Here is a 16,693-nt window from a genome sequence, read left to right as displayed (position 1 = left end):
CAGTGCTATGAACATTCACACTTAGGACTTGGTAGATACAGAAGACCAAGACTTCAAGTTAATGTTCAACTATATAGAGTTGTAGGCTCCATTGTGCTAAACTGAGCCCTGCAGCAAAAAAAAAAAAAAAAAAAAAAGGCAGAGTGGAGTAAATAAGACAATGGGCTCACATACTGAATCAGTACTTAAAACACATTAAGTGCTTTAAAAAGCTTTTATGGCAGTTTGCTGGTCCAAGCCTTCAGTGTCCCAGAGTGTGGGAGGCAGTATGGCTGGCTTACAGTTTAATAACAACCTTGGTGAGAAAACTTTTCCCACACAGCTACACTGCTTTATATCCTAGCTGACAAAACAGATAATTTTTGTCTGGATGTAGATGTTCAATTTTTTTAAGAGCTCCAAAGTTAATTTTCAACCTAGAGTTGTAATATATTTTTAGCACATTCTGAGGATGATGAGATGGCTATGTAGATAAAACACTTCAGATGAGTCTGAAGACCCAAGTTCATCCCCAGGACTGAGATAAAGTTTCAAAGAGAGAACAGATTCCACACTGACCTTCATACAGGCACCACACCCACAGCATATGTACAGATAATAAATAAACTTAACCCTTAAGTATTTATACCTTTCTTTCCATTATTACAAAAATATAAAAATAAAAACTCTTTCCTTAGGAACGGTCTATTACTCTAATATTTACAAATTTCAGATAGACAGCTGCTTCACTGAAGGAGAGTCTTCAATCCCAGAACCTGGGAGACGGAGGCAGGTGGATCTCTGTGGGTTCAACACCAGCCTGGTCTACAAAGCATGCCCAGGAGAGCCAGGGCTGAGACCCTATCTCAGGAACAGTTCCCAGCACCCCATGAATGCCAGCTTTACTAGTCTGTAGCTACAGTTACAGGTTTCAACACTCTATGACCTCCACAGACATCAAGCATGCACATGGTACACACATACGTTCAGCCAAAGGTAAATACTCAAAATTAAAAAAAAAACTTTAAAAACAAATTTTAAAGGTTACATTTAAAGGCACATGCACATTTGAAAGTAGCCTAGATTTATCAGCAAAAAGATGACTTATACTCGAGAGAGAAATACAAAAATAAGAGACAAGTGTAACATCACAAAATTGGAAAACATAACACAAGATGATTCCCTAGTAGTTGAATGTACTCCTGCTTTCTTTTTATGGTGTTACAAACTGAACCAATTCCAGCACTCTAATATGGGGCTGACTGGGCTTAACTCATATATTAAAAAGAAAAATTATCTTACTAAAAGCAATCTACAGATTCAATGCAATCCCCATCAAAATTCCAACCCAATTCTTCATAGAGGTGGAAAGAGCACTGTGCAATTTCATCTGGAATAACAAAAGACCTAGAATAGTGAAATCCATCCTCAACAACAAGAAAACATCTGCGGGAATCACTATCCCTGACCTCAAGCTATATTACAAGGCAACTGTACTACAAACTGCATGGTACTGGTACAGAGATAGGAATGTGGATCAATGGAATAGAAGATTCAGAAATGAGCCCTCACATATATATATGGTCACTTGATTTTTGACAAAGGAGCTGTAAACATTCAATGGAAAAAGGACAGCCTCTTCAACAAATGGCGTTGGTCCAACTGGCACTCAGCATGCAGAAGAATGAAAATAGACCCTTTCTTATCTCCTTGTACCAAGCTCAAGTGCAAGTGGATCAAAGATCTGCACATTAAACCAGGTACACTGAAACTATTAGAAGAGAAAGTAGGGAAAACCTTAAAACTCATAGGCACAGGAGAAATTTTCCTGAACAGAACACCAATAGCTTGTGCTCTAAGGTCAAAGATTGACAAATGGGACTTAATGAGATTGCAAAGTTTCTGTAAGACTAAGGACACTGTCAAGAAAACAAAACAGCACCCAACAGAGTGGGAAAAGATCTTTACCAACCTCACATCTGATAGAGGCCTAATATCCAAGGTATACAAAGAACTCAAGAAGCTAGACACCAGAATCAAACAATCCTATTAAAAAATGAGGTACAGAGCTAAACAAAAAGTTCTCAATTGAGGAATATCGAATGGCTGAGAAACATCTAAGGAAGTGCTCCACATCCTTAGCCATCAGGGAAATGCAAATCAAAACAACCCTGAGATTCCACCTCATACCAGTCAGATTGGCTAAGATTAAAAAAAAAAAAAAAAATTCAGATGACAGCAGATGCTGGCGAGGATGTGGAGAAAGAGGAACCCTTCTCCATTGTTGGTGGTGTTGTAAACTGGTACAACCACTCTGGAAATCAGTCTGGTGATTCCTCAGAAAATTGGACATAGTACTACCTGAAGACCCAGTTATTTCACTTCTGGGCATATACCCCAGAGAAGCTCCAACATACAACAAAGACACATGCACCACAATGTTCATAGAAGCCCTATTTATAACGGCCAAAAGCTGGAAAGAACCCAGATGTCCTTCAGTAGATGAATGGATACAAAAATTGTGGTACATTTACACAATGGAGTACTACTCAGCTATCAGAAACAATGACTTAACACAATTCTTAAGAGAATGGATGCATCTAGAGAATATCATCCTGAGTGAGATAACCCAGTCACAAAAGAACAGACATAATGTGCAGTCACTGATAATTGGATACTAACCCCCAAAAGCTCTGAACACCCCAGAAGCAACTCACAGACTATATGAAGTTCAAGAAAAAAATAAATAAAAAACCATTATGCTTAATTTTTACACACTAAGAAAACTTTGACTAATTCCAGGTTATATCTTGTTTTACATGTACTTTATGTTCATTGTAACTAGTAAAATCTAATGCACACTATCAAACCTCTAGAAAAAACCAAGCACTGACAAAAATGTATTTGTATACTTTTAGGCAAAAATGCTTAAAATCTGTACATTTATCTTTGTTTTTTAAAACAAAGTTGTTCAATTAAAAAAATTATGTTTTAAAAAATGTTTTTTTAAACCTTTGTAGACAAGGTCTGATAAAAAATAGTAATAGGAATCACACAGGAAATGAAGCAGAAACAAATTAAGGGATATGACCTTTGGACCACGGCAAGCCTTAATTAAGTAGTAAGAAATCATTAAATGGGAAAGAGTTGGGCTGGAGAGATGGTTCAGTGGTTAAGAGCACTGACTGCTCTTCCAGAGATCCTGATTTCAATTCCCAGCAACCGCATGGTGACTCACAACCATCTGTAATGAAATCTGACCTAATGAGATCAGATACTGGCGTGTCTGAAGACAGTGACAAAGTACTCACATACATGAAATATATCTTTAAGAGTTTATACATACATATACATAAATTATGTAAGTATATATGCATGTGTGTTTATGTATTTACGTGTGTATGTATGCAAACACTAAAGTATTTACTTTTTAAGAAAAAATTTTATGTATGTATTTTAGATGCATGCATGCCTGTGTATCATGGGCAGGCCTGGTGCATGCAGAGGCCAGAAGAGGGTGTCGGATCCTGATACTGAGTTACAGAAAGGTATGAGCTGTCATGTAGGTGCTGGGAATTGAATCTGGGTCCTCTAGGAGAAGAGACAGTGTTCTCAACAACTGAGACATCTTTTCAGGACCTAAATTGTTCTTTTAAGAACATTAGTTTGATAGTAAAGGAAAGTCAAAATATGAGAACCTCCTATCAGCCAGGCAATGGTGCTTGTGGTTAGTCACAGGACTTGGGAGGCAGACACAAGGGGATCTCTATGAGTTTGAGGTCAGCATGGTCTTCAGGTTGAATTCGAGCACAGCCAGGTCTTGTCTCAAAAACAAAAAAATGCAAAGAGAATCTCATATTCGAACAATTTTAATAAAGATTTTAATTGCGATACAAACATAAAAATGTAAAATCTTACACATTAATAGAACAAAAAAGACCTAAATAAAAAACTTAGAAGAAAACACAAGAAGAATGCCTCATGGCATTTATGTGACAATATGTTATTGGATAGAAGGAAAAAGTCCAAGAAGCAGAGAGAGGAAGAGAACAATCAAACAGACTATGGAACAGAGGAACACTGTTAGAACGTAAGGGAAAAGGGGAAGGAAATGTCTGCAAGTCCTTTTGTTTTGTATGAGACAGTTTCATGAAGTCTGAGCTAGTCTCATGAAGTCTGAGATAGCCTTATAACTTACTATGTAGCTGAAGATGACTTGAACTCCTGATACTCCGACCTTCAGGCCCTAGAGTGCAAACCATCATACATGACATTGCATATCACACATATCTGTACCTTCTGGAGGTATTTCTCCAAAGATGAATAAAATACCACCTATCAGGCACCAGATATCTACTAAGATGTCTAGCACAGGCTAGGTATGGCAGCACTCAGAAGGTAGGAGTACATGGGGCACTGCTAAGATCCAGGCTAGCCTGGTTTATCTACATAATGAGTTTTAGAACAGCCAGGGTTACACAGAAAAACCCTGTCTTCTCTAAAGAAAAAATAAACAGATACCTACTCTCAAAACAAAAACAGAAAATAATAATGTATAAGAATTTTAGCTCATTTACTATGAGTAGAAACAGATGGAAGTTTCTCAAAAATTTAAAGGTAATCCAACTATTCTACTTCTGCAAAGAGAGCCAAAGAAACAACAGCAGACTTCAACACTCATTCATCCACTCATATTCACAGGTTTACACACAAACGTCCAAAGGTGGAAGTAGTTACCACTGATGGATAAATGAAAAAATAAAATATTTTAATTACTCTGCGTACATGGAGATGTAAAAACTGCCAAGAACGGAGACAGAAACTCATGGGATACCAGAGTGGTCTGGGTTGAATATGCAATATGCCTAGCATATGCAGAGGAGGAAGACTCAAACCAAGCCTGAGAGTCTTCTCATTTGATGTGTTGGCTTGAATGTATTTCAAATTGGATAGATTCGTGCATTTGAACACTTGGTCCCTAGCTGATAACACTGAGGGAAGTTTACAAAAATGTTAGGATCAAGAGCGATGCTGGACAATTTAGTCTTTTAAGAAGAAGACTTTTACAGCTTCCTTACTCCCAGTTCATTCCCTGACTGTTATGACAAGGAAATGTGTTAGACAGCTGCTGTGGCTACCTGCTACCATTTGGTTCCTGACATTATGGATTCTTGCCTTCTGGACCCATAAAAATAAACACTTTAATTTCTGAGTTGCTCATGGTTATGGTATTTTATCACATCAACAGAAAAATAACAAATACATTCTATTTTTCTACGACCTTTAAAAACCTAGCACAGTCAACATGGATGAGAACTGTTACTTGCCAAATTTATAAAATCAAGTACATAGTTAAAATGATGTATATCCTCATGTTCAGAGAGAGACTGTTTCAAAAGGAACTGACAGTGACAGTATATCTAAAACCCATTTCTGCACCTGTCTCAAAAAGGGAGAAAGATTGCCAAAAGCAAACCAATAACTAACTGAATGGGTGGATAAAAAGTGAGCAACAACGAAAGCATGGACTGGGGAGAGCACGGCACAGAGATATTCAGGGAGCTGAAGGGCAGAGTAAGAAGAAATAGAATCATATTTCAATGTATACAAAAATGAAATTCTCAAAAAATAAAGTATTACTTTTTAAAATAATACTACAAGGCATGGTGTATGCCCTTAAATACCAACACTAAGGAAGCAGAGGCAGCGAGACTAGCCTGATCTATACACTGAGACTCTGCCTCGATAGATAAAATAGGTAAGGGGATGGATGGATGGATGGATGGATGGATGGATGGATGGATGGATGGATGGATGGATGGATGGATGGACAAAAAGCAAATAAGCAAACAAATCCATACATAAACAGTACAATACTAACCAATGACATACTCAATAACACTTTGAAATAACTGTACAAATATCAAGCAAAGCCGACTTGGCCCATGACAGAAACTTTATTTTTGAATAGAATCAATGCCTATTTTTATTGTTTTGGATTAATCTTTAAATTTTAAATTGACTAATGTGAAAAGTTAAGTTTACAAAAAAAACTCTTACATTCTATTCACTCTTGTCTCAAGTGCTAAGTAAACTGGCACTTCACTTACGTTTCCTGGATTTCATATGCATCATTAACTCAATTTTATGAAGTACTAAACTTCAAACAGGAATGTGATATTTCAAGATGCACTAGTTTGGAGACAAGGAAACAACTCAGTAAGTAAAAAACTTATGGTACAAGCACTGCGACTAAATTCTATGCCCAGACATTGTCTGTGTGAAATGGTCTGGGTAGGCAGTGAGACTGGGAAGGGCAGCTCCTAGGATCATCCAGACAAGAGGTAAAGTTCAGTGTGGGTCAAAGCAATCGTAAGGAAGCTGCTTGTGAGATGCAAGTCTTATCATCATATCTGTAGACAGAGAAAAAAGGCAAAGCAAGCCAGATATGATGGTGCCTGCCTTTAACCCCAGTACTTGGGAGGCAGAGACAGACAGATCTCTGTGAGTTTGATAGGAAGGGAGGAAGGGAGGGAGGGAGGGAGGGAGGGAGGAAGGAATTGAAAAGAGGAAGACTATGGAAACAGCAGAAGGATTTTTTTGTTTACTTGTGTGTATAGCTGCCTACAGGTTATCTGGGAACCATGAGTGATCCAAGTGCTCCCAAAGCCAGAAGATGATGTCAAAGCCATAGTGGTATAGCATGTGGGTATTGGGATGTCAACCTGAGTACTCTGGAAAAGCAGCCAGTGTTTTAACTTGTGAGCATCTCCCCTCTGCCTCCTGAATGCAGCAGTAATGTGGAAGTGTAAGCTCAATAAACTCTTTCCTCCCCAACTTGCTTCTTGGTCATGTTTTGTGCAGGAATAGAAACCCGGACTAAGAAAGAAGAATATTTGTATCTTTCCAGTTTTTAATTGGGAAAATATGAAATTGGAGTTCATCAAGAAGCAAAGATGGAAAAGAAGATTCTGGAACTGATCTCTGCAGATCAGAGACAGAAAAATCAAGCAGGATATAAAAAAACAAGAAAACCCAGGGTGGACATCCTGGGAGCAAATTGAAAACAGAATATCTCCAATTATGCAACTGTACACTGACATCAATGAGTCATGGAGTTATAGAGGCTGGAATCATTTCCCTTCGTTTGGTGATGTCACTTTCTTCTCTTTCCCTTTTCAAAGCAGTGTCTCGCTACATAGTGAGAACTAGCTGCTAGCTCAGCCTCCCAAGTGTGAAATACTGTACTCGAGTTCATTTTATAATTCTAGAGAGTTTTTTCCATTAATAAGTTTATATACTAATTATGAATGCAAAGTTTATGTCTAAACCTACACCAAGAGATTAATTAGTGCAAAAATATGTCAGCTTCATTCTAAAAACCTTACATGACCCAAAAGTAAGTTCTCTCAGGCCAAGGTGTACCTCATTAGCTTCATCTCAAAAACGAGAAAGCTGAGGCACAAATCTGTTTACCTCCAACAGCCTAACAAGGGTAAGGGAGATTGAAACTTGATGGCTATAAGAACAGAAAATCTTAACTATTCAACAGCCAGCAAAAGAGAAGAATATACTCCTAAGGGTAAGGCAGGAGAAGCTCAGTTCAAAGGCTAGCTTGGGCTCCACAGCAAAACCTTCTTTTAAAAGAAGAAAAAAACAAAAAACAAAACCTGTATGTGAATGCGCATGGGAGCATGTGTGTGCACCAGTGAAAGAGTTCAGCAAGTGAAGGTGCTTGCTGCCGTCCATTGCTACCTTGGGATCTTCCCCGAGAACTACAAAGTGTAGTGTACAGACTCCTAGGTTGTAATCTGGTCTCCATAATGTACTGTGGCATGGTCACGCATGCATGCATGTGGGTGCATGTCAAAACCAAAAAACGCAAATAAAATGAAGACCAGGCAAGTGAAGTCTTACATAAAGAAAATATCACTTGCAAAAGAACCTGTAACACCTAAGAACCTTAACTGTACTCCATCAATACAACTTTGAACAACTTTTGCCTATATTTTATCTGAAAGATAAGTGCTTCAAATTACATTTTTAGTCCTTTATAGATATCTTTCTAAGAAGAAAATTCTCCAAAATAAAAAAATTAAATAAGATTTTTAATATAAAATTATCATTTGATATTACTTAGAAATGTGTCAATTTAAAGAGCTATCATGATCTCAATTACAGCATACTTTTCATTGTACTTAAGAAAATTTATAAATTACTGCCTAAGGTATAACTTATGTTTTGGGGAAACTTAACATTTGTAGTCTTGGTTCTCCTGTGAAACAGAGAAGACAGAGCAAATTCAGAGATTTCTTACCATTGATCTTTCAGGATATCCAAACAAATAGCCCCTGTGACGGAACTAATATTAGGATGCCATATTTTAGTGATAAACCGGACCTAGAATATAAAGCACACTTGAGTTTTTAAGTAATAAAGACAACCAAAAACAACCCAACCTGTAAAGGTAAAATATACCTTGAAGAAAATAGTATCCCAAGATAAATGACATGACATTATTCCAAGAAGGCATATAGAAAAAAAAGTCTTTTGTAGGTCAAATGGTTTTTTTAATGTACATTCTACATCCAAACTAACAGATTATCAGATATTTACTCTGTACCTAGTATTACACTAGATCTGAGAAATACGAAACTATGAATTCCATTAAATTAAAAAAGCATGTAAAACCAAATAGATAATGATACCTACACAAGTATAAGGTAAGGTGCAACCCAGGCTTAAAGAAAAATGGGTTTGTATGTACTAAAAGTTTATAATGGTCCTAATTTTTCTATACAAATTATTCTCAAACATTTCTAGATAATTCAACAAATATTTGAAGGCCTACTATAATGTGTCAAACGTCACTAAGAAATTTAACTTTAGAGTTTAAAAACTAAATTCAAGGTGGGTTTAGTAGCCCACACCTTTAATCCTAACATTGGGGATCCAGAAGCAGGCAGATGTCTGTGAGAACTGGAGGCCAGCCTGATTTACATGGACAGTTCACACCAGTCAGGGCTACAAGAACAAAATAATAAATGTTTTCCATTTTTTAAATGATACCTACCATGTGTGCATTATTCACAGTCCGCTAAAGAATGTTCATTCCAGTTTGACTATTTGTGACAGGCTTGGCTTGTTCATGAGATGACTACATAGATGTAGTCATACATGTGATCAGCATGGCTTTAGACCACAGCTCAGGGTCTGTAAATTCTCTCTCCTCCTTGCTGTCTCGGTGATGTGCTGCTTCTTAGTGACACTGCTCTATCCTCTTCCCTGCACCAACTCATGCTTTAGCCTCGGTCACCTACAGCTTCCTCCTTCCTTTCTTTCTGTATATTTTTTTACTTCACAACTACATTTTTTCTGCCCTGTCTGACCTTTTATTAATAAAAGGTTTTGCCTCACTCACTGGCTATGGCATCTGCAACACCTAACGTATCTCACACTTAAAAACACACTATTATGGCAAACTTGTAATCACAGAGATTAAACAAGAGCTCTTTAAAACACAGGAATGTAAAGTTAAGACATACAGAAACTATGCAGTGATAATTTCTTTTGTTTGTTTTCTCATTTTTTTGTTTTGTTTCCAGACAGGGTTTTCTGTCTTGTTTTGTTTTACTGTCTTCAGACACACCAGAGGAGGGCATCAGATCCCATTACAGATGGTTGTGAGCCACCGTGTGGTTGCTGGGAATTGAACTCAGGACCTCTGAAGAAACCAGTGCTTTTAACCACTGAGCCATCTCTCCAGCACCCATTTATTTAAAAAAAAAAAAAAAAAAAAAAAAAAAAAAAAAAAACTACCTTATGTGTGTGTGTGTGTGTGTGTACACAAACTCGAAATCTGCTTAATCTGAGTGCCAAAAACTGCACTCAGGTCCTCTGGAAGAACAAGAGCTTTTAACTCACAAGCCATCTCTCCAGCCCTACAGCAACTATTTCTTTGTCAGATAATATAAGCACAAAATCTCCAACTTAGTATTTTCTTATAAAGACATCAAATAACCACTGACATTAACAGCAGTGACAAGGAAAGTACAGCATTCTGTAATTGTTAGCTATTTATTCTCCATATCCCCAACATGCCTGGAACTCCCTATATGGAAGAGTCTAGCTTCAAGCTAAAACTAAGATGTGTTTGTCTCCCTAATACTAGGATTAAAGGTGTGCTCCATCACACCCAGACACACTGTAATCAAAAGGGTTTCATCCTTTTCAATAAGAATAAAATAATATAAAGTATTTTTATTTTGTTTTAAGATAACGTGCTTCAACTCAGGATCCTCCTGACTGAGCCTCCTGGGGGGAGAGATTTTAAAGTTGTACTAACATGACTAACTTCTGTAAAAAAAGGATTTTTAAATTGCTACTGAAGAGTACAGTTTAGGCAAGTCATCTTAGTACATGCCAACTCATTATGTAATAATTTATACATCATTTCCTGAAGTGATACATGTACAGAACCAAGAAGTCAACAGGACCAAGGGAAATGTTAAATTAATTTTTATACTGACATTCTGAATTCCTGTGACACTCAGTTATCTACCACAGCAGTGAGACACTAACACCACACTGTGGAACACACGAGCACTCTGACCCCACGCTTTTCATGCTACCTGCTCTAGACCCACTTTCTCCAGTCTCTATAATTCCTAAACTAAGTTGGAAAAAACTGAAAACTTAAAGGGGAAAAAAAAAAGGTTGTCAGGGATGAAGTAAACAGAGCCAGGTGATGACACACCCCAGTGTCAGCAGTTGGTAGGTAGGAGCAGAAGGGTCATACACTGAAGATCATCATCAGCTATGTAGAGTTCTAGGTCTGCCTAGGCTACCTTAGACTCTGTAAAACAAAAACATGTGACACATATGTCACATGCTTTAATCCCAGTCTGTAAAAGAAAAGAGCGCATGCCAGATGTTATGGGTCATGGGTTAATTCCAATGTGACAGAGGCAGAGACAGCTGGGTTAAAGTTCCAGGTAAGCATGGCTTACAGGACAATGCAGATGTACATAGTGAGAAACTGTGTCAAAACAAGCAAGCAAGCAAAATAAGAGCTGCTAAGGTGGCTCAGTGATTACAAGATACCGCTGAGCCAGACCTGGTGCTGTCCACAGCCTCAATCCCAATACTAGGGAGGCAGAGAAAGGCATGCCTCTAAAGGGTCAACATAATCAACACCACCCCTTTTGGCTTGGTTTTTTTTTTTTGGGGGGGGTGTCCCACCATGCAGCTTTGGCTGTCCTGGAACACAGGGATCCATCTGCCGTGGGTCTGAAATGCAGGAATATCCTGACAGCCCGTGCAACTCTTGACAACAACAACAACAAACTTGTGCTGTGAAGCTAGAAAGCATGCCTAAATCCATATAACTCAAAGAAAAGTGGAAATATATATCTCCACATATATACAGCATAAACACACAATAATTGTAATTTTAGCAAACAGTACAGTAACAATGCTTTTAGTTGCATCCTACTCTAAACGAACATTTAAGTGATTTATAGTACTTTCTTTCGTACTACAATACACTAATGAAAAATTCAAGTCTCATTTTTACATAAAAAAGGCTTTAGCACCATGTGTGAAATTCTAAACTCAGTAGCTATAGGGAGTGTGCATCTGCTACACAAAAATCTGAATACTATACATACAAAAAAAAAAAAAAAAAAAAAAAAACCAGCATCAGCTTTCCTTTTTTTTTAAAAAAAAAAAAGATTTATTTATTTATTTTATGTGATTACACTGTCACCATCTTCAGACACACTAGAAGAGGGCATCAGATTCCATTACAGATGGTTGTGAGCCACCATGTGGTTGCTCAGGACCTCTGGAAGAGCAGTCAGTGCTCTTAACCACTGAGCCATCTCTCCAGCCCAGCATGAGCTTTATCTCCTCCTCCAACGCAGTCTTCATCTCCCTCACATTTTCACTCAACAAATACTATGGCTCCTATTTCATGTTAGATGCAAGTTCACAATTCCAAGTTTAATGAAAAACCTTAAGTAATATTACTTAATGGAAAATACTTCATTCATACAAAAGACAATATTCTATTAATTAAAACAAGCAGGCCCACTCATTAAAGATTAGTATTGGTATTTAATACCCAAATTTCCATTTCACATTTGTAATTTGTGATTGGCCACAGGATAAATTATAGACAGAAGTGCTCTTCTGTGATTAAAAAGGCACGGCCATTCAATTCCTTTGTAACATTCACTGACTATACAGGCAAAACATCTTAGTATAAGTCATAGTATTAATGTGTACAACTAGATTAAATGATACCTTGCTTGCCATTTGTAAGACCCAAGTTACTGTCAAAGACTACCCAAAAGTGGGGGTGGGGCAAGCTTTCAAATGCGTGGTATAGATATGCCACATTCTTGTTTGGTAGCAGCGTTAGTTGTCAAACACAGAACCTTATACATGCTTGGCAAGTGCTCAAACAGCTATATTGGCTAGTCCTGTACTGAGGTGCTCATATTAACTGGAGATTCAAATAGCTATATCCCCAGCCAACCAGCATCTGAATCCTAAATTATTTTTCGATATCAAGAAAAAAATCCTGGGGAACAAGGCTCCCTGTTCAGCCTGAACATAACTAGAGAGAGAGAGAGAGAGAGAGAGAGAGAGAGAGAGAGAGAGAGAGAGAGAGAGAGAGAGCAAGCGAGCGCAAAGGGCTGAGGACATGGGCCAGTAGTTAAAAAGCAACTGCTGTAAAAGCATTAAGACCAAAGTCTGAACAATGTGTGCATGAAACACTCTCTCTCTCTCTCTCTCTCTCTCTCTCTCTCTCTCTCTCTCTCTCTCTCTCTCTCTCTCTCTCTCATTCACACTCACAGACACAGGTGGGGGTGGTGATACTTCATTTTTATTCCTTCTGCACCAAGAAGATCATAGAATAACCTAACAGACTACCAAATCCTTAGAATCTGGATACTAGTCAACCTCTTTTGTCTTACCTATTAGAGCTAAGAGTTGTTATAGAAAATGGGGAGAAAATTCTTAGCACAAACTAATATCAGTTATGATTATCATAATATTAGTACTGAAAATACAGTATCTATAAAGCTCATTTCTTTTCTGTTTGGTAAAAAAATAGTTATGAACTAATATGGAGGCAAATTATTTAAGGCTAGGATTTCAAAAATCACAACAGGTAACATAGGGAAGGCCTTCCCCAAAACCCATGGGGCGCGGTGATCTGGCTCACACCTTTATTCCAAGCATTCAGGAGACAGAAGCAGGCAGACTGTTTTCCAGGTCAGTCAAGTCTTTCTGTAGACAAACAAGAAACTCACAAGTAACTTTTATTCTCCTGAAGTAATTGTCTTCTCCTATGTTTACTGCCTCTGTCTAATGTAGTCCTAGAAACTTCTAGTTTCCCTACAATCTTACTGAGACCTAGAATGTTTCTAGACCGTGAGACTTACTGCTGAATAAGCTCCCCATTTCTTGTGCTTTCTGATCTCTGGCTGATTGATTCAATTCAGCTATTCTGGCTCAAACTCTTCTCCAAGCTGATTGATTCAATCTGGCTTCTCTCTCAGCCTGACTTTCTGCTCTACTTAGCATCAAACTATAACTGGCCATTTGTTCTGATCTTCTGGCTCGTTCTGTCTTTACCTGTGTAAAACTTATTCTCTTAATCCTGTCTCTGCAAATCTCTCCCAGAAAAACTGCCTCCTCTCCTTTTCTTCTTCTGCACTGCTCTCTTACTGTTCCTCTCTTTGAGAGAGTTGGGCATATTCTATTCCATCAAATCTTTCTGATTTTTCACTTTTTCGGCCACTCAACTAGACATCACTTTCAAACATGACTGTTTCCTTCAACAAACTAACTTTATCTTCATTGTTTGGGAATAAAGGTGTGAACTAAGGGCATATGGGTATTACAGACAGAGGAATTAAAGGTGTGTGCTAAGGCTGAGCCACACTGCCACTACAAAGCAAACCCCGAAATCTCCGGGTTCACAGTGAGATCAAATATAATGCAACACTCATGGACTGACCACATGGTCAGAAGATAAACCAAACTTAATACCAAACGAAGTCCTGCAACTTGAGTTTGATGCCTGGACCCTGAGTAGTAGAAATAGAAACAACTCTCACAGTTTGTCATTTTACAAACATCAATGTATGTATCCTGGACAACTTACATTTACATAGTGTTTTTATATACACTGTAAATAAGCAAAAAATGCATTAAAAGTCCACTCACATGAATAGATAAGCAAGCTGAAGTATGTACATACAATGAGTGAAACATTGAAAAGAAAGCAAAATTTGACACATTATAACATGGATGAACAGAGGCAAGAAAATGCTACAGGCAGACACCAAGAGGCAAATACTGTGTGTGATTTGCCTTAAACAAGGCACCCAGAACAGTCAAATTAATAGACACTGAAAAAATAGAAATAGTTTCGATTTGCTTTTTTTAGGGGTAGGGTGAGGGATTATTTTATTTGGACAGGATCTCCACTATTAATGTAATTCTAGTTGTCCTGGACCAGGTTGACCTAGAACTCAAGAGTCACCTGCCTCTGCCTCCCCTGGGGTGAGGTTAAAAATATGTGCCACCATGCCCAGCTAACAGTGATTTTTCAAAAGCTGAAAGTAATTGCAGAAGTTCTCTTTAATGAATATATATTTCATTTTAAAAGATGGAAATTTCTGGAGTAGATGTTATAGCTACACAAAATGTCAATATATGAAATACTACTGAATAATATAACTAAAAAGGATAAAGGGCCTGGGATATAGCTCTGGAGCACTTGCATAGGATGCAGGGGGCCCTGCACTCAATTCCTAGCATAGAACAAATGTGGCACTGCACATGCATACATGTGCACAACACACACAAACCTTTAAAAACAAAAAATATAGGCAAGGTATATCTTTTAATCCAAGCACTTGGGAGGCACGGACCAATGGATCTTTTAGGTTCTGACGCCACTTGATGTATATAAAAGCAAGTCACACCTGCTAAGACCCTGTCTCAAAGGGGGGGGGGGGGGAGAATAGAGTCAGCTTAGAGGTTAAAACTGTTTAATGGAGGACGGCCAAGATATCTGGAGATTAAAAGCACTGGCTGTTCTTCCTATGAACCCAGGTTCAATTGTGAGTAACCATATGGCAGCTTATAACTCCAATTCAAGGGATGTCCTCTTCTGACTCTGTGGGCACTGCATGCACATGGTGCACAGACATATATGCAAGCAAAACACACATTTTTAAAGAATTAAAATATCAAAATGTTTAAAAAGAACACTTGCTGCTCTTGTAAAGGACCAATGCTTTGTTGCCAGCATCCACATCTGGCAGCTCATGACCACCTAGAAGTCAAGCTCCAGGGAACCCATGTCCTCTTCAGACATGCACAGTGATAGACAACTAATAATGGAGATAGAGATAACTAACTAAATAGAAATGGATTGAATTCTTGACTGGACATGGTGACATGTATTGGGCTGGCCTGATGCTGTTTGTATTCTAATGCTAACACTGGTTCCTCACGAGGGGTTGCCACCAACAAATAGACCATCACATACTCAGGTGAGGACATGTAAACCTTCTCCCCATTTTAACTGGTCAATAAATGGCTAGGGCTTGCAAGGGAAAGGTGGGCCTGAAGGATTGGGGGCGGGATAGGAGGGCGCAGGTGGAGGGAGGAGGGGGGAAGCTGAAGTGGACCAGAACCTTGTAGTAGGAAGAAAACCACAAGTAGCGAAAGGTCTTGTTGCTTGGGAACAAGTCAGTTAGAACTAGATCTGCCCAATCTAGGCATATGGCTGATAATTAATATATATGAAGTGTGTGTGTCTTTTCTATGGGCTTATTGGGGTTCAAGATTCCTGCAACAGTGACAGATGCCTTTAAAATCAGGAGGCAGAGGCAGTCAGGTCTTTGTGAATTTCAGGCCAGTTTGGTCTATATAGTAAGATCCTGGATGGATGGATGGATGGATGGATGGATGGATGGACGGACAGAAGAAAAGAACTAAAAAAAAACTCTTAATTTTTTTAAAATGAAAGCTGAAAAGGTGTACTTGTTGGGTTCAGTCTAAAAAGATATATTACTTTACCTGCTCAAAAGAAAATTGAAATTTCAAATAATATAAAGATTCATGTACAAACAACAGAAAGTATACAAGAGTAGGCATCTATCTACAAGGAGCAAACGATCTCAGCTGGAAAATGAGACTCGTGTATGGATGAAAAGGATAACAGACTAAGACAGACAAGAAAACTGACATCCAGTTCAAAGAAGTGTGAGTGCCTGGATAAGGACTTTTGACACTATTAGCAAAGAAAGATGATCAACATCTGAACACTTAAAAGATTGTTAAATCAGCACAACTAATGAGTAGGAGTAACAAAGATGGACAGCTACTCACATGACAGGCAAAGCAAGGAAGTAATCAAACTGAATGACTAAATGCTTATAGATGTAAAGGTATAAAGAAACTGATTCAGGGCTGGAGAGACGGCTTAGTGGTTAGAGCACTGACTGCTCTTCAGAGGTCCCGAGTTCAATTCCCAGCAACCACATGATGGCTCACAACCATTCGTAATGAGATCTGATACCCTCTTCTGGTGTGTCTGAAGACAGCGACAGTGGACTCACATAAATAAAATAAAGGAAAAAAGAAAGAAACTGATTCAGTGAAAAATTAAGTTTAGGCTGTTTTC

General features: G+C 38.2%; 1 protein-coding gene across 2 annotated transcripts in view; it reads right to left on the bottom strand.

Moving 5' to 3' along the window:
- Positions 1 to 16,693, bottom strand: part of UBE2K (ubiquitin conjugating enzyme E2 K) — a 56,096-nt gene that overhangs the window by 5,869 nt on the left and 33,534 nt on the right. Inside the window, exon 4 of one of the 2 annotated variants that reach the window (XM_080918698.1) lies at positions 8,297 to 8,379. The exons of the other annotated variant lie outside the window; for it this stretch is intronic. Coding sequence (XP_080774824.1) covers positions 8,297 to 8,379 — 83 coding nt within the window. The remainder of the gene's footprint in view (positions 1 to 8,296; positions 8,380 to 16,693) is intronic. 2 annotated transcript variants of the gene reach the window in all.

The sequence above is a fragment of the Micromys minutus genome (assembly GCF_963924665.1).
Source record: "Micromys minutus genome assembly, chromosome: 1".
Classification (NCBI taxonomy): domain Eukaryota; kingdom Metazoa; phylum Chordata; class Mammalia; order Rodentia; family Muridae; genus Micromys; species Micromys minutus.
The sequence above is the reverse complement of the archived record's forward strand: the minus strand, read 5'-3'. Positions and strand labels throughout refer to the sequence as shown.